At 49.0% G+C, this 22,652-nt stretch overlaps 1 protein-coding gene across 1 annotated transcript in view; it reads left to right on the plus strand.

Moving 5' to 3' along the window:
• dnah5 (dynein, axonemal, heavy chain 5) overlaps window positions 1-22,652 on the plus strand; it is a 521,599-nt gene that overhangs the window by 443,928 nt on the left and 55,019 nt on the right. The window contains exons 69-71 of the mRNA XM_072509474.1: window positions 9,250-9,371; window positions 14,687-14,836; window positions 20,632-20,877. Of these exons, the coding sequence (XP_072365575.1) occupies window positions 9,250-9,371; window positions 14,687-14,836; window positions 20,632-20,877 (518 nt within the window). The remainder of the gene's footprint in view (window positions 1-9,249; window positions 9,372-14,686; window positions 14,837-20,631; window positions 20,878-22,652) is intronic.

Here is a 22,652-nt window from a genome sequence, read left to right on the forward strand (position 1 = left end):
TCGACCTGCTTAAAAAAGGATCGCGGAATAAAGATGGGGAGACACTGAAGTACAAATAAGAATCTCGGGAGGACCGTCATCTTCACCGTTTGCACCCTCCCAGCCAGAGACAACGGAAGCGCGTCCCATCTCTGAAAGCCGACCTTCATTTGGTCCACCAGCCAGGCCAGATTCAATTTATGCAGCTGGTCCCATTCTCGCGTCACTTGGATGCCTAGGTACCTAAAGCTTCCCTCTACTAACCTAAACCAGTCGCCTCTCCTGTCCCCTCTCCTGGACCACAAACATCTCACTCTTTCCCATGTTAAGCTTATATTAAGAATGTAGTTAACATATTTAAAACACAGCAAGAACTTGTTATCAATTACAAACATAAAGAAACACAACAGCTACAGTAATCTATGTATATAACTCTTTTTTTTGTTGTTGTTGCATAATAGGTATATAACTCTTAATGAATCTCCCTTAGTAGCTGTTCCAATTCAATACAAAATCCAATAAACCAAAACCCTTTTCAAGGGCGTGGCCCAGCACACTATAATCTCACTTGAATGGGACTGGTCCTTTCCCTGAGATTTTGATCCAGTTCCAACCAGCAGATTCAAAACTCCTTCCGGAAAGCAACTCTGCTTTGAAGTTATCAAAGCAGATTTCCACACCCAACGTGCTTTCAGTTCCCATGAACAGCTTTAAAATGAAAACAGGGAAACACTGCTTCTCTTCTACAATCCAAAGCAACAAACTGATACCCAAAAACCTAAACCCCCTCTCCCCTGACAACCACAGCCCAGCTCCACCCACAAATGACATCACAGACGCCGTGCTACAGGGCATGTGTCCCTTTCTTAAAGCGACACTCACATGACACTTGTACAATTAAATCCTACATACTCCTCAATCATCTTCCCGATGTTATCACACAAACTTTGGTCCCCCAACAACCTTGCATCCATTCTCCACCACGGCCTCTGGGCTACCCCCCTCTCCAGGACCACATCCATCCAATGTGATGCATGGTCTGAGATGGCTGTCGCAGGATATTCTGATCCCTTGACCCCAGCCAGTAATGCTTTCCTTACTACAATACAGTCTAACCTCGAATACACTTTGTGCGCCAGGGAAAAAAACGAATACTCCCGCTCCCTCGGATGCAAAAACCTCCACCGGTCCACTCCTCCCATCTCTATCATAAGCCCGGTGAGTGCCTTCGCCCCCGCGCAAACCCCCCCTGGACTGGGCAAGCGAGTGTGGCTGCAACCTGTCCATCCTCGACTCTTGCACCATATTCTAAACCCCTCCTACTATTAGCTCATGTGTGCCCAAGTCCGGGATGGCCCCAGTGCCCTCTTCACAAACCCTACATCATCCCAGTTGGTGCCATATACACTCACCAGTGCCACCAGCCTCCCCTCTAATGCCCCTGTTACAATCAGATATCTACCCCCCTGGTCTACTACCACCTTCTCCACCTGGAACCTCACCCTCTTACCCACCAACACCGCTACCCGCGAGCTCTACTATCGAACCCAGTGTGGAATATCCAACTCACCCTGTCCTTCCTGAGCCTTACCTGGTCCTTCACCCTCAGATGGGTCTCCTGCAGCATCGCTGCATCAGCCTTTAAGCTTCTTAGGTGCGCAAACACCCTCAACCTCGTCACTGGTCCCCACAATCCCCCTCACGATCCACGTTACTATCCTGATCAAAGGCCTCTCATTCCCCCCCCCGGCCTTCCTATCTGCCATCATCATAACTCCGGGCCCTGCCCACTGGGTCTGGCCCGCACTGCCCCTTTGTCACCATCAAATCCCACCCCCCCCCCCCCCTCCACCCATTGTCTACTTTTAAGATTTGTTCCAAATCTGGAAAAAACACTCACAAGGTTTTTAAAATAATTCTTTACAGGATGTGGGTGTTACTGTTTAGGCCAACATTTATTGCCCAACCCTAGTTGTCCTTCAGGAGGTAGTGGTGAGTTGCTTTTGTGACTGCTGCAGTCCTGAGCTGTATGTTAGGGAGGGAGTTGTTGGATTTTGACCCAGTGACAGTGAAGTAAAGGCGCTATATTTCTAAGTCAGGGTGCTGAGTAACTTGTAGGGGAACCTCCAGGTGGTGAAGTTCCCAGGTATCTGCTACTCTTGTCCTTCTAGGTGGTAGTGCTCGTTGGTTTAGAAGGTGCTGGCTAAAGGACCTTGACGAGTTTCCGTAGTGCCTCTGGATGGTACACATGGCTGCCACTGTTCTTTGGTGGTAAAGGAGTTGAATGTTTGTGGAAAGGATAGCAAACAAGTAGGCTGCTTTGTCCTGGCTGGTGCCGTGCTTCTTGAGTGTTGTCGGAGCTGCAGTCATCCAGGCAAGTGGAGAGTATTCCATTACACTCCTGATTTGTGCCTGGTAGTATGTTATTCTCTAAGTCTGAATAAAGATTGTAGACTTCCAGTTAACACACATACTTTATTCAGTGGGTTTGTTCTGTTTCCAGAGCTTAACTAGATATAATACAGTCAAGACTTGCCTTGGTAGCCACCGTATTAATATGGCTAGTCCAGTTCAGTTTCTGATCAATGGTAACCCCCAAGATGTGGATTGTGGGGGATTCAGTGATGGTAATGTCATTAAATGTCAAGGGGCGATGGTTTGACCATTGTAGGAGATAGTCATTGCCTGGCACTTGTGTGGCACGAATGTAACTTGCCCATTGTCAGCCTAAGCCTGGATATTGTCCAGGTCTTGATGCATTTGGACATGGACTGCTTCATTATCTGAGGAGTCGCAAATGGTGCCAAACGTTGTGCAGTCATCCGCAAACATCCCCACTTCTGACCTTATAATGGAAGGGAGGTCATTGATGAAGCAGCTGAAGATTGTTGGACTGGGACACTACCCTGAGGAACTCCTGCAGTGATGTCCTGGAGCTGAGATGATTAACCTCCAACAACCACAACCATCTTCCTTTGTGCCAGGTATGACTCCAACCAGCGGAGAGTTAATGATTCCCATTAACTCCATTTTTGCTAGGGCTCCTTGATGCCGTACTCGGTCAAATGCTGCCTTGATGTAAAAGGCAGTCACACTCACCTCGCCTCTGGAATTCAGCTCTTTTGTCCATGTTTGAACCAAGGCTGTGATGAGGTCAGGAGCTGAGTGAACCTGGCGGAACCCAAACTGAGTGTCCGTGAGCAGGTTATTGCTGAGTATGTGCCGCTTGTTAGCACTGTTGATGACTGCTTCCATCACTTTGTTGATGATGGAGAGTAGACTGATAGGGCAGTAATTGGCTGGGTTGAATTTGTCCTGTTTCTTGTGTACATGACACACCTGGGATATTTTCCACATTACCGGATAGATGTCAGTGTTGTAGCTGAACTGGAACACCTTGGCTTGGGGTGTGGCAAGTTCTGGAACACAGGGCGCGATTCTTCCGCTCCCGCAACTAAGTGCCCACGCTGTCATGAACACAGTCGAGTTTCATGACAGCGCGAAACGACCCTGATCGCGATCGATTCAGGGCCCGAAAATGGGCTAGGAGCGGGGCCACGAGGAACTCGGGGGTGGGGTGGGGTGGGGGTGTGTGTGGCGTGGTGCGAAAGCAGCGTCGTAAGCGCGCGACGCCCAAATGATGCGGCGCAGTGCCATAAATGTCCTCCCCCCCCCCCCCCCCCCCCCCACAGCCCGTAATCGCCCCCCTCACACTCTGGCCACTGCACCCCTGATCCCCTCCCCCCTCACACTCTGGCCACTGCACCCCCGATCCCCTCCCCCTCACACTCTGGCCACTGCACCCCCGATCCCCTCCCCCCTCATACTCTGGCCACTGCACACTCGATCCCCTCCCCCCCCCCCCCACAGACACTGCCCCCACCACCACCATACACCCGGCCCAGCGTGTCTAACAAACCCCGTATCGTTGTGTTCCCCAGGGCCAGCCGGCGAACGTCCAGGGTCGTCTCGGTCAAGACTTGGCCGACCATCTCCAACCTCAAGCGCACCCAGGGACGCACGCCAGAGGGTGGCAGTCGGTCGGACAGGAGGGCCATCCTCTCAGTATGGCACGCTGGACGGGGACGCACATACAACGGACAGAGACAATACTGAGGGACACAGGAAGGACAGTGACGATGACGCACAGAGAACGGCCACACAGTCCACGGAATCACCTGGAGGGCAACATGACATGGGCCGCATTCACCTTGCCATGAGGGGGATCAGTACACACCAGACTCCCTAACGGACGATGACCTCGAGGTAGCGGCACTGCTGCCTCCCACACCATCCACCATCACAGAGACACTCACCTTGGTCGGGCACGTAAGTGATGAGGCTCCCGGGTCACGGTCTGGTTCACACCACACAGCCGACTGGAGTTCGGAGCAGCCGAGGGGCTGGACGGTCGGAGGGCAGCCCAGGCCCAGCAAACAGCTGCTGCCCAGACGGTTCCCGGGTTCCTGGATGTACTTGACGCACCCGGACAACCGATGCATGTGGACACCCAGGGACTGAATAACAGGATGAGGGCCATCTTCCAGGACCTGCACATGCAGTTAGAGGAGTCAATTTGCGTCCAGGAAGGGGTGCCGCTCATCGCAGCCACCCAGGCCGACCCAGCATGGGTGGCGTCCGCGGTAAAGGCAATGGGTGAAACGGTTTCGTCCATTGGTCAGGTTCTGCAAGGCGTTGGGCTTCACGTGCACGTGTCATCCATGGTCCAGGAGAGGGCTGCCCTCTCACAGGTAGCCATGCGCCAGAGCCAACACGACATTGCCGCCGCGCTCCGGGCCCTGGCCGAGTCTCACCATGCCATGGTCCGGTCCCAGCAGGCGATGGCACAGTCCCAGCAGTCAGTCGCGGAGAGCATAGACCGCCTGGCGCACGTGATGGATGGCGTAGCGCACTCACAGGTTGAGATAGCACAGTCCCTGGCAGGAATATTCGCACTCCCTGGGCTCTGTCTCTGCGAACGTTCGGACCGTGGTCGATACCGCTACAGGCCTCCAGGACTGGCAACGCCAGGTGTCGATGGTGCGACGGGGCATGCCTCTGATCGCACCTCCATCCCACTGTGAGCCCCGGGGGCCACCGGACTCCTCGAGAGAGAGGATGAAGTTCTGGGGCCCGTCCCGGTACCTCCAGCAAGGGACGTCCCTGAACACTCGGCCTCCCCCCGTTCCGTCCCTGGTGCATCTGGTGGGCAGCGGGCAGGACAGGGTGGCACCACGTCATCCAGCACGCCCGCTGAGCAGCCTGGCCCATCGAAGCCGGGCCGCCACAGGAAACGCGTGCCGACGGGGAGCCATGCCGCAGGGCGTGATTCTCAGCAGTCCGCCTCCACTCCTGCTGTACCATCTGGGGAGACACCTAGACGTAGTGGTCGGGCCCGTAAGGCAAAGAAATTAGGAACATAATAAGTTGGCACGGGTGCAGGACACAGTTTAGTTGTAGAGGGTAGGGCATCTGTATGTGAATATCACAATTAAACTCACTGTTGCACTTAACTTATAACTCTCTGTGCTATGTCCGGTGCCAGGGGGCTGGTGAGGGTGACCGCGTGGCGCTGGGGTTAACGAGCGGTTCAACATCGGTGCCGGATGTGCTGTCCCTTTGCCCCCTGCCTCCCAAAATCGGACACCGTAGTCCTCGGCACTCCGACGCCAGCTACCCCACACAATTGCATGTGATGAAATGTCCGTGACGAATGCTGTGAACACCGGAGTGCATGGTTCAGCTATAGCCATGAGTCAAACCTTGGCTGGCGAATCTGAGCTCGCAGCTCATCGCAGAACGGGCTGGCATCATTCAACATGGCACTGATCACACCCGCTTACCCAATCATCACTGTTGTGCAATCCCGTAGTGCCGCAATGGTAAGGTGATGTGGAATTGGTGCCGTGAACGCGGTGGGGGCGGGGGGGTGGGGCGGGGGGGGGGGGTGCTGTGTGGTGCCCGTGTGCAGGACTGACGGTGCAAGTGGCAGTGTTCAGCGATTCCCTTCCCCACGGTGCGTGAACCGTGCGGCCACCAACGCATCGCGTGCCCGCTGTCCTCGACGGTGCCGTCGTGCAGCCTCCTGGACGTAACCAGCACCCGAGCAGTATCTGTGTCCTGCGCCCCACCCTGATGCACGCCATCCTCCTCCTCTTCCCCATCCCCCTCGTTTGCGTTAGCTCCGGTGCCGTCGGGTCCTCCCTCCGACTCCTCCACCAGGTCATCTCCCCTCTGCATGGCAATGTTGTGCAGCGCACAGCAGACCACAACCATGCGACCGACCCTGTCGGGCCGGTACTGCAGGGCCCCTCCGGAGCGGTCCAGGCATCTGAATCGCACCTTCAGCAGGCCGAAGCACCGCTCCACCACACCCCTGGTTGCTGCATGGGCCTCGTTGTATAGGCTCTCCGCGTTGGTCTGAAGCCTCCGTACTGGCGTCATCAGCCATGACCTCAACGGATAGCCCCGGTTGGCCAGCAACCAGCCCCTCAGCCCGGGGGGGGTGGGGGTGGGGGGCATCCATCGAACCTTTGCGGGAATGAACGACTGTGCCAGAATTTAGGCATCATGCACACTCCCGGGGTACCTTGCACACACGTGCATAATCTTCATGGGGGGGTCGCAGACCACCTGAATGTTCATGGAGTATGTGCCCTTCCTGTTCATGAACACTTCCCTGTTGTCTGCAAGTGGGCGCATGGGGACGTGCACACCATCGATGACACCCTGGACCATCGGTATCCCGGCCACCTTGGCGAATCCACGTGCCCGTGCTTCCTGCTGTGCTCGGTCCTCGGGGAATTTCATGTACCTGTCCGCGATGGCATACAAGGCGTCGGTCACGGCCCTGATGCACCTGTGGACCGATGCCTGTGAGATCCCGGATAGGTCCCCGCTCGGTGCCTGAAAGGAACCAGTAGCGTAAAAGTTTAGAGCCACCGTCACCTTGACGGAGACTGGTATAGTGTGTACTCCACCCGTTCCAAGTGGTGCGAGGTGCGCCACGAGGTGCCATATATGTGCAACCGTCTCCCTGCTGAACCGTAGTCTCCTCCTGCATGTAATGTCCGGTAGGGCCTCGAACGACATTCTGTCACGGTACACACTAGGCCTTGCTGGACGCCTGTGGTGCCCTGGCACCACCATCAGTGGTTATTCCTCCTCCCCCCCCAAGCACTTCGCTATCAGTGCCCGCTTCCTGTGCATTCCTCTGGCGGTCAATGTTCCCCTCGGCATCCCCCTGGACATTCCGGGCCTGAGCACCTGCGGCCTGCACGGCAACGACGGGCCACTCCACGACCATCCCCTCTGCTGCAGCAGCAGCCACCACATCTGCAGCCACTGTGGGCCATCGGAGTCTACACTGCCGGATGGCCACCCGCAGTGCTGCGGCTCCAACCACGGCAGTGAACATCGCTGTCTGGTTGGCATACATGGTGACCTGCAGGAGGGTGGTGGGGGGCAGAGAAACGACATGTTACACAGAGGTTCTTCCACACCTCGGCAGCTGGGTTGCATGGGATACCTGTGTGCCCCGGTGGTCTGGTCGCGCTGCAGATACGCAGCCAGCCTCACACCTGGTCACTGTCTGCGTCCAACAGTCAGTTCACACCATCCTCCTCATCAGTGTGCCAGTCGCCTGTGCCCATCAGCCACACGACAACCTGCAGCCGTCATCATCCTGGCATACCAGGGCTGCTGACACGTGGCATCCGCGGATGGACGATACCCGCCACACTCTCCCTCAACCCCTCCCACCTCCACTACCTCCCCCCCCACCTCCACTCCCTCCCTCCCCCTCCCACCTCCACTCCCTCCCTCACCCCCCTCCCACCTCCACTCCCTGCCTCACCCCCCCCTCCCACCTCCACTCCCTCCCTCACCCCCCCCTCCCAACTCCACTTCCTCCCTCACCCCCCCCCCCTCACACCCCCTCCCACCCCCCCGTTGGCCGCAGCGTTCTCGGGGAAGCCGACCCGGTCTACAGGAGCTCTGGAACAGTCCGCTCACCTCCTCACTTGCTGGCTGACGACTTTATTTACCAGGTGTGAACAGCGACGGCGTGAACTGGGGTCACGCCATCGGGACTTCGGCCCATTCGGGCCGGAGAATAGCGGGGGTAGCGGAGAATCACCATTTTGGGTGTCTCGAACGATTCCCTGGCCTGCGCTGCGCAGAACTCGACGGGGCCGATCTCGCCGCTTGGGTGAATCGCGGGAGGGCGTCAGACCGGCGTCGCCTGGAAAAATGGCGCGGCAGGTGATTCTCCCAACCGGCGCGGCATCGGAGAATCGCGCCCACAAGTCTTTATTGCTGTAACATTGTCAGGATCCATAGCCTTTTCAGTATCCAGTGCCTTCAGCCGTTTCTTTATACCACATGGAATTTTGAAGAATGTGAGATAATCTTATTGAAACATGCAAGAGTTTGAAGGGGCTTGACAGGGTGGATTCTAAAAGGGTGTTTCCCCTCTTGGGGAAATTCAGGACTATAGGGCTAAATTTAAGAATAAGGGATCTGCCATTTAAGAATGAGACGAGGAAGAATTTATTCTCTCAGAGCATCATGAGTGTTTGGAATTCTCTCCCCAGCGAGCAGTGAAGGTAGAGTTTGAACATAAACTTATTTGATTTCTGCTTTACTGCTCCACCAGTCTAATTCAGCTATGCATTGCCTATGGGTGCTTGTCGTTGTGCATTGGTTGGACATGTGGGCATTGAGTTTACTAAGATGCCAAGGTCACTTTAATTTAATCATTACAATAACATTTGTGAAGCGTGCATGCTGCCTATGTTCCTCCTTGTATGCAATATTTTTACACATTTATGCATAAGATTATAACCTTAAAGCCACCTCATTGAATATATTTAAGGCAGTGTTGGACAGATTTTTGATTGACAAGGGAGTGAAGGATCATGGAGGACAGGGAGAAAAGTGGAGTTACAGCCATATTAGAGCAGCCATGATCTTATTGACTGGCAGAGCGACTCAAGAAGCCAAATGGCACATTTTTGCCCCTGTTTCTTATGTTCTTAATAGTTATGTATAACTTAGCCGCTCCACTCCACATTCTGCATTAACTATGATGTAGCTTGTTGATTTTTTTTCCTCTGTTCTTTTGGTGTCACCTGCACTGCTCCCAATAAGCTGTGCTGCTGCCAGCTCTGGCATACATCCCTATCTGCACTCACTGAATAGAAAGTGAAGTATATGAATGAACATAAATATATTTTGTATTAAACTTTGCTTCCTTTACACATACTGCAGGTGGTGCTTCATTGGACCTTAAGGCTTGTCCTCCAAAACCTGCAAAATGGATCTTGGATATGACCTGGCTAAACCTGGTGGAACTACGTAAACTGAGGCAATTTGCAGATATCTTGGAGCAAGTATGTTAAAAACTGATAAACCAGCTGGGTTTATGTCTGATATTGTTGATTTGAAGTATAAATAAGCAAGGCCCATATTATGGTTGCTCTCCAACACCACCTCTCCATTGACCGTGCTCATATGCTCTTTGCTTCACCAAGTGTTGCCTCCTCAATCCGAATGACTAAAATCCCTGGAGAGCATGCACCTACGAAAATCCTTACAGCGGATGAATCAAGTGATGATGGTGGTTGGGAGTGCTAGCTCTTCAACTTGAGATTTTAGCTTTGGCGGGTTCATGGAGTATGATGTCAATCGAAATAAAAGCAGAAATACTCATCAGGTTTGGAGGTTTGGCAACATCACTGGAGGGGAAAATAGGGGGGTAAAAAAGAGTTTTCACCATGGTGGCAGGAAACAGGAGTAGGATTTGTTTCTGGGTCAAAACCCAACTCCCTGGATTAAAGTTGAGATTTTTGATTGGGTAAGCCCTTAGGTGGAATGGAGACAGGTTTAAGGATGGCGAATTGGTTCCCAAAGCTCTGGGGGCCAGGCGGAGGCTTTCCAACTTTGGAGGGTGCAGTAAATCGTAAGTATAAGGCTTCTCAACAAGAAGGTGGTTTCTCATCCACTTTAAAAAATATTAATGGGAAAATAAAGAAAACCCAGCCAGCCACCAATGTGGAGTCAGCAAGGACATGACTCATCCTGGCACACAATGAGAGCCTGGAGGCTAGTCAGGAGCACAGACCTGCCACTGGGTGGCCACCTCGAGGCAGTTGATTTACTCCCAACTGCATTGGGAAACTGGGACTAAATGGAAAATCCTAAGTATCCGGCACTCAGAATGGTGCCCGGCAGCTGACACAATACCTGGGGCTGGTATTTCTGAGTCCCCTCCTCCATTCCCACCTTGAGGGGACCCTGAGTATTCAGCCCATACATTTAACATTTCTGGTTGATGACCATTCATCAGTCAATAAAAGTCAATACTTGTTTTAAGAGACTGCTTCACATAGTGCTTACTTTGCCATATAAAAATATGAGTAGGAAAGATAATATAAGAGATCATATTGATTTCAATGAAAAGCCTCACATAAATTGAAACATAGAATATAGGATCATGAGTAAATAATTTGGCTCTTTGAGCCTGCTCCGCCATTCATTATGATCATGGCTGATCAGATAACTGAACAACCTGTCCCACTTTCCCCTCATATCCTTTGACCCCTATAGCCCCAAGTGCCATATCTAATTAATTCTTGAAAACACACAATGTTTTGGCCACATCTGCTTTCTGAGGTTGAGAATTCCACAGACTCACCACTCTCGGGGTGAAGGAATTTCTCCTCATCTCTGTCCGAAATGGTCTACCCGTATCCCCAGATTGTGACCCTTGGTCCCGGATTCCTCTGCCATTGGGAGCATTCTCCCTGCATCTACCCTGTCTAGTCCTGTTAGAATTTTACAAGTTTCTATGAGATTCCCCCCTACCTTCTTCTAATCTTCAGCAAATATAATTCTAACTGACTGAATCTCTCCTCATATGTCAATCCCACCTTCCCAGAAATCATTCTGGTAAATCTTTGCTGCACTCCCTCCATAGCAAGTACATCCTACCTCCGATAAAGAGTTGAAAACTGCACAAGATATTCCAGGTGTGGCCGCACCAAGGCCCTGTATAACTGCAGCAAGACATCCCTGCACCTGTACTCGAATCTTCTTCCTATGAAAGCCAGCATTCCAATTGCTTTCCTCAGGGCTGGCTGCACCTGCATGCTCGCCTTTAGCGACACCCAGGTCTCATTGCAAATTCCCCTCTCTCAATCTATAGCCATTTAGATAATAATCTGCCTTACTGTTTTTGATACCAGTGTATAACCTCACATTTATCCACATTATACTGCAGCTGCCATGCATTTACCCACACATTCCACTTCGTAAATCCATGCTGACTCTTCCAAATCTGCCACTGATTTCAAAGTGCTCTGCTATTAATTTAATGGACTCTAGCATTTTCCCCACTACTGATGTCAGGTTGACTGGTCTATAATACCCTGTTTTCTCTCTACCTCCCTTTTTAAATAATGAGGTTATATTAGCTACCCTCCAATCCATAGGAATTGTTCCAGAGTCTACACAATCTTGTAATGGACATACATTTGTCTTCACCAATCTTTTTCTGTTCACATACCTATCAAAAGCTTTCCAGTCAGTTTTTATGTTCCCTGCAAGCTTACTCTCGTACTCTACTTTCCCCTTCTTAATCAATTCCTTTGTCTCCTTTTGCTGAATTCTAAATTGCTCCCAATCCACAGGTCTGCTGTTTCTTTCTGGCCAATTTGTAAGCCTCTTCCGTGGATCTAATTCTATCTCTAATTTTCCTTGTAAGCCATGGTTTGGCCACCTTCCCCATTTTATATTTCCAAGGAAAAATGAAAATCCAGTCTAAGATGTGAGCAATTAATGTCATAAGTAAAAAATTAATTTGAAGAAAAATAGAGGAGAAACACAAAGTTAACAGCAAACATTTTTCTAAATATATTAAGGGAAAGATAATTGTAATGAGATTGTAGGTCCGTTGAAGACAGATGAAGGCTGGATGATAATAAAATAGCAGACTTGTTGAGTAAGTTCTCTGTTTTCATAGTGGAGGAAGGGAACAAAATCTTAATGGTACAAGAGTACTTAGAAGTAATTCATAGGAAGAAAAGGGAAGTAATTCATGTGAAGGAAAGGGCAATAAAGAAAATAATAACCTTAGCTCCCTATAATTTCTAACCTACTAAAGTAACTACATTTGCCTTGAAATAATTGTTGGAATACTGTGTTCAATTTCGTCAACTCATTCCATATGCATTGAAATGGTGCAGAAAAAGACAATATGACCAATCCCAAATATAAAGGAGTTCATTCATAAGGGAAGATCAGAGAGACATGTTTCCAGTTCTGAAAGAAGGTGGTTGACGGTGAACTTCCTCAAATTGCATAAATACAAAAAGTATATCGGGCCGAGTTCCACGGCGTGGTTGTGGCTGTTGTATATGGAGCCGATGGCTGCACCTGAATTTGGGATACTTTGCTCTGCATTGGGGTACGAGGCAGGGTGCCTTATGTCCCCCTTGCTGCCTTTCTGTTTGCACTGGCTTTACAGCCTTTGGCCATTGCGCTAAGGAGCTCAGGGTTGTGGAAAGGGATAGTGCGGGTGTGTGGAGCATAGGATATCTTTATACGCTGATGATCTGTTACTGTACATTTCGGAGCCGAGTACGTCGGTGGGGAGTATAATGGAGCTGCTCCAAAGATTTGTGTTGTTCTCGGGTTATAAATTGAACCTAGATAAGAGCGAGTACTTTATGGTCTCCCAACCGGGAGTACCATTTTGTCTGGTGGCAACCCACTTTAGGTACTTGGGCGGGGGGGGGGGGGGCGGGGGGTTGGGGGGGGGGGGGGGGGGGGGTGGTGGGGGGGGGGGGGGTGGTGGTGGGGGGGGGGGGGGGGGGGGGAATTGGGGTGGGCTCCAAAGGTATAATTTTACTGGTTTGGTGGGAGGGTGAAGGCTGATTTGGTAAGGTGGGACAACCTCCCGCTGTTACTGGTGGGTTGGGTGCAGGCAGTTAAAGTGAATGTGTTACCGTGATGTTTGTTCCTATTTCAGTGCCTGCCGGTGTTTCTACCAAAATCCTTCTTCAAAGAGGTGGAAAAATTGATCACCTTGTTAATGGGGGGGGGGGGGGGGCGGGGTGATTGGCCAGGATTAGGAGGGTGGTCTTGCAGAGAGGGCGACTGGCAGGGGGACTAGGCCTCCCAAACGTACTGTACTATTACTGGGCGGCGGATGTGGAGAAGGTGGGTGGCTGGGTTAAAGATGGAGGCGGGTGCATGTAGGCGTTCGGGGCTGTGGGCGCTGCCAATTGTGCCCCTCCCGATGCCACCAGTTAAGTACTCAGTGAGTCTGGTGGTGGTGGCCACTTTGAAGATCTGGATGCAGTTTTAAGATGCAACATTTTAAGCTGGGGGCCGGGTCAGGGGGATGTCGATCAGGGGGAATCATGGGTTCGAGCAGGGAGGATGGATGAGAGGTTTCGGAGATGGGATGAGAGAGGGACTGAGGAAATGAAGGATCCGTTTCTTGGGGGACGATTCGCGAGCTTGGAGGAGTTTGGAGAGAAGTACGGGTTGACACAGGAGGAAGGGTACCTACAGGTTCGAGATTTTGCAAAGTAGGTTTTCCCGACATTCCCGATAACACCAGCCTTCTCGCTGTTGGAGAAGGTTTTTTAATCATGATTTACAGGAGGTCTTGGAGGCGGATAAGGTGTCCATGGAGGGGGTTAAGGTGAAGTGGGCGGAAGAGCTGCGGGGGGTGATGGACGAGGGACTGTGGTGTGAGGAGCTGCGAAGGGTGAACACCTCAACCTCTTGCGTGAGATTGGGGCTGATACAATTGAAGGTTGTGTATAGTGCGCACCTCAAAAAAAAAATCAAAAATGAGGGTTGGAAGATGTCTGTGAGCAATGTGGGAAGGGCCCCACGAATCATGTTCATATATTTTGGTCCTGCCTGAAGCTGGAAAGGTATTGGCAGGAGGTATTAGCACTATCTCGGGGGTGTTGCATATGGATGTGGAGCCTGGTCCCCTAGGAGCCAATTATGGGGTGCCGGACCAGCCTGAGTTACAGGCAGGTGCGGGGGCAGACATTTTAGCCTTTGCCTCGCTGATCGCTCATAGATGGGTCTTGATGGAATGGAGGTGGCTTCTCCGCCCTGTGCCTAGGCGTGGCAGGGGGATCTGCTGGAGCTTTTGACCCCTGGAGGAGGTGAAGTTTGATTTGAGGGAGGTGAAGGAGGGGTACTACTGTTCTTGGGCTTTGTTTATTATACACTTTCGGGAATTGATTGCCTTTGAATGCTAAGGGGGGAGGGGGTGTTTTTGTTTTTGTATATTGTTGGGGTTCTGTTTTTATTTTCTTTGTATGGTGAAAATGATGAAAATATGGCAAATAAAAATGTTTTTTTTAAAATAAAGTATATACGAGGTAAACTGTAATTGTATACATCTAGATTTTATAGTATGTCGAAGAAGTGGCAAGTAAATGAATAGGAATGAAAGTAAAGTCAGAATACTCGGTCAAATCATTAGAGTGGTAAACATTTGGAATCTAAATAAACACAGATTATTCAGAGCACCGTTAAGTTCAGTGGTGAAACAATGTAAAGAGCGACTTGGATGTGTGCTGGTGGGCTGGATGGTCTTTTCTTCTTGAATTTTCTTTTACAACGCAATGAAAACCCTTTCAGTTCACCTAACCTTACAACAATGTTATTTGAATAGATTGGGAGAAATGAGAAGCTATGGAAAAATTGGTTTGATAAAGAAGCACCTGAGGAAGAACTTCTACCGAACGCTTATGACCAATCTTTGGACTGTTTCAGACGTCTTCTCTTAATCAGATCTTGGTGTCCTGATAGAACCATTGCACAGGTATTAATAGAATGTAAATAACTACAGGTTTTAATGAATTATACATCTGTTAAATTTAGAGACTGATCAAATCTTGATCATGATTTATCAAGGATATGACTTCCGATTAAGTTGCATGTTAGATTCCACATTGCTTAAACACGCAGATTCATTTTGTTTATGTACGCCGACATATATTTGAATTTCATTGAACAGTATATTTCATAATTAGCAATATAATGGAAAGTTATTGTGTGGTTTCATCTGTGAAAAGCAAAATGGGGTAACAAATATGGCTTTAATATGTGTGTTGCAATCAGGTTTTTCCCTTTCCTTACTAAATTCCCCCCCAAATAACTCGTAAGTGTCGTCAAGAATCAGTAACAAAAAGAACAACTACAAAACTGAGTGAGTTACATATCTGCTAGGTTTGCAGCATAATGGAGACTTTTATAAAATAAAATACATTTTAAAGGTATTAAAGGAAAAGACCCTGGTGTTTTGGGTTAATTTAATGACAAATCAAACTTGTGATATTAATAAAATTCAACAGTTCCATGACACTCGATTAATTTTTGCTGCGTCATCTGTGGCCGAGTAATATACACCTAACACTGTTGTCATACCCAGTGAAAGCATGTCCTATTCATAACTTCAACATGGATTATGTTCCTGTGGAAGCTTCTGGAATTGTCTTTTATATTTTAAAATGGAGACTCGCACGGTGGCTAAGATGGCTACAGAAGAGTCAGGTGACCTGAAACTTCATCACAGGATATCTCAAGCTTCCAGAAAGTTCCAAATTGAGTCATCCTGAGTGGGGACTTTTCCTTGAATGGACATGCCTGGGCAGCCCCCATTTGTGGAACTCGCGCCTGTCGTTCTTCAAGGTTTACTCCAAACACTGAAACAATAGGCCTCTAGACCAGTGACTCCTAACTGGTGTGCCGCAAAATAGAATTCAAAATTATTAAAAACAAATGAAAATAAACAACATCTAACCTTTGTCTTCAGCTCCATGGTCGGCATCCCCATGTCCCAACGAACCTCAGTTCTCCCGCACATGCTCTGGCCGGGAAAGGACTGCACATGTATGGTTCGGAAATTTTACTTGGCTCAGATGCGTCCGAACCGTTCATGTGTAGTCTTTTTTTGGCCAGTGCTTGCACGAGAGGCCCTAAAGGTTCCTTGGGACTTGGAGATGCCAACCATGGGGCTGAAGACAAGAGCACATGCATCTCGCCCTCAAGTGAAGACACACAATGGGTGCAAATTCCCTAGGAGAAGTGAGGGAGACAGGGAAAGCTTAAAAAAACAGGAGTGAAGACAGGGCGATGTAAAAAAAAATCAAAGTAAGGAACAAAATGTAAAACGAGGAAATAAGAATACCGATCTGAACTGGTCTTGTATGCTCCAAAATGGAACACCAGTAAAACGGGGAAATAAGAATACTGGTTCAAACTGTTTTTTCCATTAGCGGTAAGAAATAGGAACCAATGAAGTTAAGAAAAGAAGAAATAGGTTTCAATTAGAGAAAGGGCTGCGAGGAGCAGACCTTAAATGATCGGGAGAAGCATTAGTAGTTGATGAGACCTCAAAAGAAGCCCTGAAGATCCAAGAAGGCAACTGGAGGTTGGTAACTCCATGTTGCATGACAGTGGGGCAAGAATACACCTTTGGAGGTGTACTTTTCAGCTTGGCATAGCCAAAGAGCTGAAACTGTGCATGTAAGTTGATGCTTCATTGCACTTAATGTGTAGTGTGGTGTATTTGACCAATTTGCCATGGATGAATCCTTGAAGAGAAATTAAGAATCCCACTCTGATTTAGATGAAAGCCTCAGGAGAAAAAAGCGAGGTTTGTGCACAGACTGTACAGCGACAGCTCCTTTGCCTTTGGAGTTTTGTGGACTGATGATGCCTCTTGCCCTGTCCCTGAATGTCTAACTTGCAGGGAGAACCTCTCAAATGCTGCAGTTGTACCAAATAAGTTGAAATACCATTCCAAAACAAAACACCATTCACTCTCAAGCACCTGAGAATAAAACATAAAGCAAAATTAGCATAAGATGGAGTGTATGTGCAAGACGTGAGTTATCTGGTGGCCGAGCTCGTAACAAAATCAAAGAAGCCACACATCATTGTCGAAATCCTGGGCGCGATCTTCCCAAAGGGGAACAAAGTTCCCGAGCGAGCACATTTAACCTCTTGCAGTGCCGAGAAACACATGGCTGTTCAATGCGACTCGCTTTGAATAAGGGGCCTAAACGGGGAATGCGCGGCTGCACATAGCCCCGTTTTTAACAATAGGGAGTTCCGGCCGTTGTAGCGAGAGATCGAGACGCCATTTTTAAATGCCGTCCTGTTCTCCGAGGCACACGAGAAAAGATCCCCAACCTCTCCCCAGCCCGAACACAACATGGGATGGCCCCCTGGCTCCTCCACGCACCCCCAACAGTGGGCCACCCCGGCGCAATTACTCGCGTGCAAAAAATGCCAGCTTGGCAATGCCAAACTGGAAGCGCCCCTGCGCACCTTGGCAATGTCAGGCTGGCACCCAGGTGGTGGTGCCAGGCTGACACTGCCAGGGTATCCAGGTGGCACCAGCAGTGCCAGGGCACCACCCTGCCCAAAGGGCACGCAGCTGGGGGCCGTCAATCCCCTTCGAGACCCACACGAATTTCGTTCCGTCTGGCCATAGTTTGTGGGGACCAGTACCAAACAGCAATCATCGAGGTCTCCGAGGCGAAAGGATTGAATCCTAAAGCCTCGGGTACCTTGGGAATCTGACATTAAAGTGGGACTTACTGCCTCGCTCGAATATGCAAATTTGCCAAAAACTGATCCAGCCCATTGTGGGTGGGATTCCTCTTGCAACGTCTCGCGAGATTGCGTTGAACCTCGCAAGGTGTTGCAAGCCAGGTAGAATCTGGGAGCGTGGTCTCCTGGCTTTCACCAGCCACGCTGCGCCATGGTAAGATGCTTTTCTATTGCAGCGTGGCTGGAAGATCGCACACCTTAATTCTACCAGTTTGTCGTAGTATTGTGAGTAATGTTGGGAGCTGATGCTGCTAAAGAAATCGACAAAGTTCCACTTTCTGATAATACAATCAAACGCTGAATTGATGAAATGTCAGTTAACATTGAACAGGTGCTTCAGCAGAAATAAGAAATGAGTGAAAAATTTGCTGTGCAGATTGATGACTCCACAGATATTAGCAGACACGGTCTGCTCTTAGCCAAAGTCAGATATTTCGATGGGGATTCTATTCAAAGAACTGCCTTGTCACGCAACCAGAACAGAAATATTTCATGTCAAACCTCATATTTGGAGGGAAGCAGTCTTAACTGGACCAAGTGCCATGTCATCTGCACTGATGGAGCAACTTCTATGATGGAAAAAGTCAAAGGATTTGTGAGTAAGGTGAAAGAACAGAATCCTGACATCCCGTTCAGTCACTGTACCCAATGCCCTGAAGCCCTTGTTGCCAAAAGAGTTAACTGCAGTCTTCGACCAAACAATTAAAATCGTGAATTATATGAAGTCACGTCCTTTGAAATGGCGTTTGTTTACTATTTTTTTGTGAAGAGATGGGAGCCGAGGAGCAGGGTTTACTCATGCGAACATAATGGCTGTCTCAGGCAAAGGTCCTCTTTCTTGTTTTTGAGCTCCCTAATGAGCTGAAAGAGTTTTCAGCTCTGCATGAATTGCCACAGAAAGATTTAATATATTATGATTCTTGGTGCGCTAAGCTTGCATATCTTTCAGATATATTCAGCCAAATGAATAGTAAAATGCAGGGGAAAAACGAGAACATTCTGACTGCCACAGATGAATTTCAAGGTTTTAGACCAAAACTGGCCCTTTGGCAGGAAAATGTGGCAAGTGGGTCGATTGAGATGTTCAAGCTGGCATCAGCAAATCCTGCTGGCAAAACCGTCCCCAACCTCATCTCCAAACATCTTAAAACACTGAACGAGAAGTTTGAATGCGACTTCCCTTTCACGAGTATGGAAGACTTTGACTGCGATCGTGATCCATTTAGTCCACTTTCTTTTGATTCATCAAAGAAATTGTCATGAAACGAATTTGAAGAGCTCAGAATGGATCATGCACTGAAATTGAAATTTGCAAAGATGCCTCTGGACACATTTTGGTTGCTTGTGAGACAAGAATGTCCATCTTTTTCAGATGTGGCGACAGCAGTACTCTTACTGTTTCCCACAATCTTCCTGTATAAGTTGGCATTCGTAACATTGGCTAAGACCTGCAAGTTATCTGTTATCAGTTCCTCCCCAGATCATGAGACTGCTCAAGGGGACAGACCCATGTGTCAGACTAACATTGCTGGTAAGATGCTGCTCACAATATTTCCTTCATCTGTGAGTTTACACATTGAGAATTTCAGACTTCAAAAACTGAAGACAATTGAAATCTTTAATGAGAAACTTTTAAATTGTATACATTTTCAATACAAACATGATTTTGACATGCAGCTGGTAATAAGGCTTTCTTTGCAAACTTCTTACACTAATGAAAATTGTATTACATGGTGTCTTGATGTGTTTTTCGGAGATTTTAGAGATAAAGGTGTTTGTAAAAGAGCAGCTCAGTTGGATGGGAAAATTCCCAACGCAGTATTCATGATTCTTTACCATTTTATTTTCAACGTTTTATCCTTCTATATACAGTAAAAGGAAAGTCAAGGCCTTGATGTGAACCTATCCAATGACAGTTAGACAGGAGTCAGTCAAAGGCTGTGCAAAACACAAACACGTAAAATGCAACCCTAACCCGAAGCACTTGTGCTAATTTACATTTTTATAGAGGCAGGTTTTGAGACATCCAAGTGTGTTGCCATGAATGGTGGGACATTTCATTAACTTGGACTTTGGGGGCAACCCCCTTAGAAAGTTACCCCCTTGGCCCACCACAAGGTCGACTGTGTCAGGACCACGCTGGTAAATACCTGCACCAATTCTCACCCACGTGACCGGAGAATCACGTGGCCTTGAAGAATATAGGGCGGGATTCTCCAATAACGGGGCTATATCCCCTCGCCCACAGGAAAGCGCGTGCAAATCACTCTGGACTTACCTGGAGTAAGTCCAGGGTGATTCTGCGATTTGCAGGGGGCTAGCAGGGCCGTAGAGTGCTCCTCGCAGCTCCGGCTGCCGATACGGGGACCTGCACATCCGGTCGGGGGTTCGCATGTGCGCACGGCGGCAGCCATGACTGACCCACACCGCGGACCGGCACCAAGAAGAAAGGCCCCCTCCAGTTCGTGCACACGCGTGGATCGGTGGCCCCCGATCAATAGCCTGGCCGTCCTGGAGCCCCCCCCGCCCCGGTGAATGATCCCTGTCACCGCGCCAAGTGTCTGCTGGGTGGAACGATGAGAGAACCATGCCGGCGGGAATTCGGCCTGCTGCACTTGGAGGATCGCCGCGGGGGCCTTTCTCAGTCGCCCTCAACCGGCGCCGCGCGCCTGATTGGCAGTGGCGTCGGACCCGATCTCTGCCCCCACGCCGAGCACGATTTCAGCGTGCAGGCTCGGAGAATCCCGTCCATAGTGTCCCGTCCAGCAGGGCGCAAACTTCAATGCCGCGGCCAGAGGGGGACCGGCGCTAATCCTGGTTTTTGCTCAGCACTGGATTCTCCGCAGCATCGGGAACTTCACTACCGGCGGCGTATTTCACTGAGGTTCATTGATATAATAAATATTATGTTATAATCTTACATAATGTTAGATGGAAGTTGATTTGCAGTAGGACTGTTTACCAAACTATTCTTTAATTTTGCCATTTGTTATTTAGGCTCGTAAGTACATTATGGATGCAATGGGAGGAAAATATGCAGAAGGACTCATCTTGGACTTGGAAATGACGTGGGAGGAATCAGATAGACATACTCCCCTCATCTGTTTTCTGTCGATGGGTTCTGATCCCACAGATTCCATCATAGCTTTGGGAAAAAGAGTCAAGATAGAGACACGTTGTGTCTCTATGGGTCAAGGACAGGAGATCCATGCCCGTAAGCTTCTCCAGCACACCATGACAAATGTAAGAGAAAACATCCAGAAAATAACATGACGTGGTTTGAGAGTTATTATGTAGGATTAAATATTTTAATTTAAGAACACATGAGCATACCTCCAAAGCTTTTTAAAAAATGATTTTCAGTATTCAAAAGTTGAGTATTCGGGAGGGGTAGTCGTGTGGCCGGGAGGATAGTCAGGGGGGTAATTGGAGGTTCAGGACGGTAACGAGTGAGGTTTGGGGGGTTAGTTGGGGGTATGGGTGTGGAGTTCTGGGGTTGTTTGGAGGGACAAAACACAGATAAACACTCCGCCAATTAGGAGACAGAAACATGGAAAATTGCGCCTAAGTGATTATAACTAGTCCAGGAGATCACACTGGCCTTGATTTGCATTACAGGATTTGTACCTGTTGTACAACGTGATCTTTGTTGAAGCTGGGATCAGCTCTAGTTGGAATGCAGCAAATCAGCAATCATCAGATGATCTGGCAACCCATGCCACAGGCCCACCATTCTCTAAGAAAAGAATCCCCTTATACTTAATTTAGCTATGTTGTTTTTGTCCTGACTTATCCAGTTGAAATAATTAAGTCTACAAAAAAATATAGAAACATAGAAAATAGGTGCAGGAGTAGGCCATTCGGCCCTTCGAGCCTGCACCACCATTCAATATGATCATGCAAATTCAGTATCCCACTCCCACTTTCTCTCCATCCCCCTTGATCCCTTTAGCCGCAAGGGCCACGTCCAGCTCCCTCTTGAATATAACCAATGAACTGGTCTCAACAGCTTTCTGTGGTGGAGAATTCCACACGTTCACAACTCTCTGAGAGACGTTCTTCCTCATCTCAGTCCTGAATGGCTTACCCCTTATTCTTAGGCTGTGACCCCTAGTTCTGGATGCCCCCAACATCGGGAACATTCTTCCCACATCTAGCTTGTCCATTCCCATCAGGACTTTGTATGTTTTTATGAGATCCCCTCTCATTCTTCTAAATTCCGGTGAGTACAAGCCCAGTCGATCCAGTATTTCATCATATGTCAGTCCTGCCATCCTGGGAATTAGTCTCAATAGCAAGAATGTCTTTCCTCAAACTAGGAGACCAAAACTGCACACACTACTCAAGGTGTAGCCTCACCAAGGCCCTGTATAACTGCAGCAAAAAATCCCTACTTCTTTACTCCAATCCTCTTGCTATGAAGACCAGCATGCCATTAGCTTTCCTCACCGCCTGCTGTACCTTCACGCCAACCTTCAGTGAGTGTTCCACCATAACACCCAGGTCTTGTTGCACTTCCCCTTTTCCTAAACTACCACCATTCAGATAATTATCTGCCACCTTGTTTTTGCCACTAAAGTGGATAACCTCACATTTTACCCACATTATACTGCATTTGCCAAGTACTTGCCCACTCAGCCAACCTGTTCAAGTCATCCTGCAGCCTCTTTGCATCCTCCTCACAGCACACACTGCCACCCAGCTTAGTGTCATCTGTACCCCACTAGTCAAGGCATACCACTTGTTTATTTCCGCTCTCTGCTTCCTGTCTGCCGACCAGTTCTCTATCCACGTCAATACATTACCCTCAATACCATGAGCTTTGATTTTGCTCTCTTGTGTGGGACATTGTCAAGAGCCTTCTGAAAGTCCAGATACACAATATCCACTGGTTCACCCTTGTCCACTCTACTAGTTACATCCTCAAAAAAATCGAAAAGATTTGTCGGGCATGATTTCCCTTTAGTAAATCGATGCTGACTTGGACCGATCGTCTCCGCTTTCCAAATGCTCAGTTA

This window comes from Scyliorhinus torazame, chromosome 6, assembly GCF_047496885.1.
Source record: "Scyliorhinus torazame isolate Kashiwa2021f chromosome 6, sScyTor2.1, whole genome shotgun sequence".
NCBI lineage: Eukaryota > Metazoa > Chordata > Chondrichthyes > Carcharhiniformes > Scyliorhinidae > Scyliorhinus > Scyliorhinus torazame.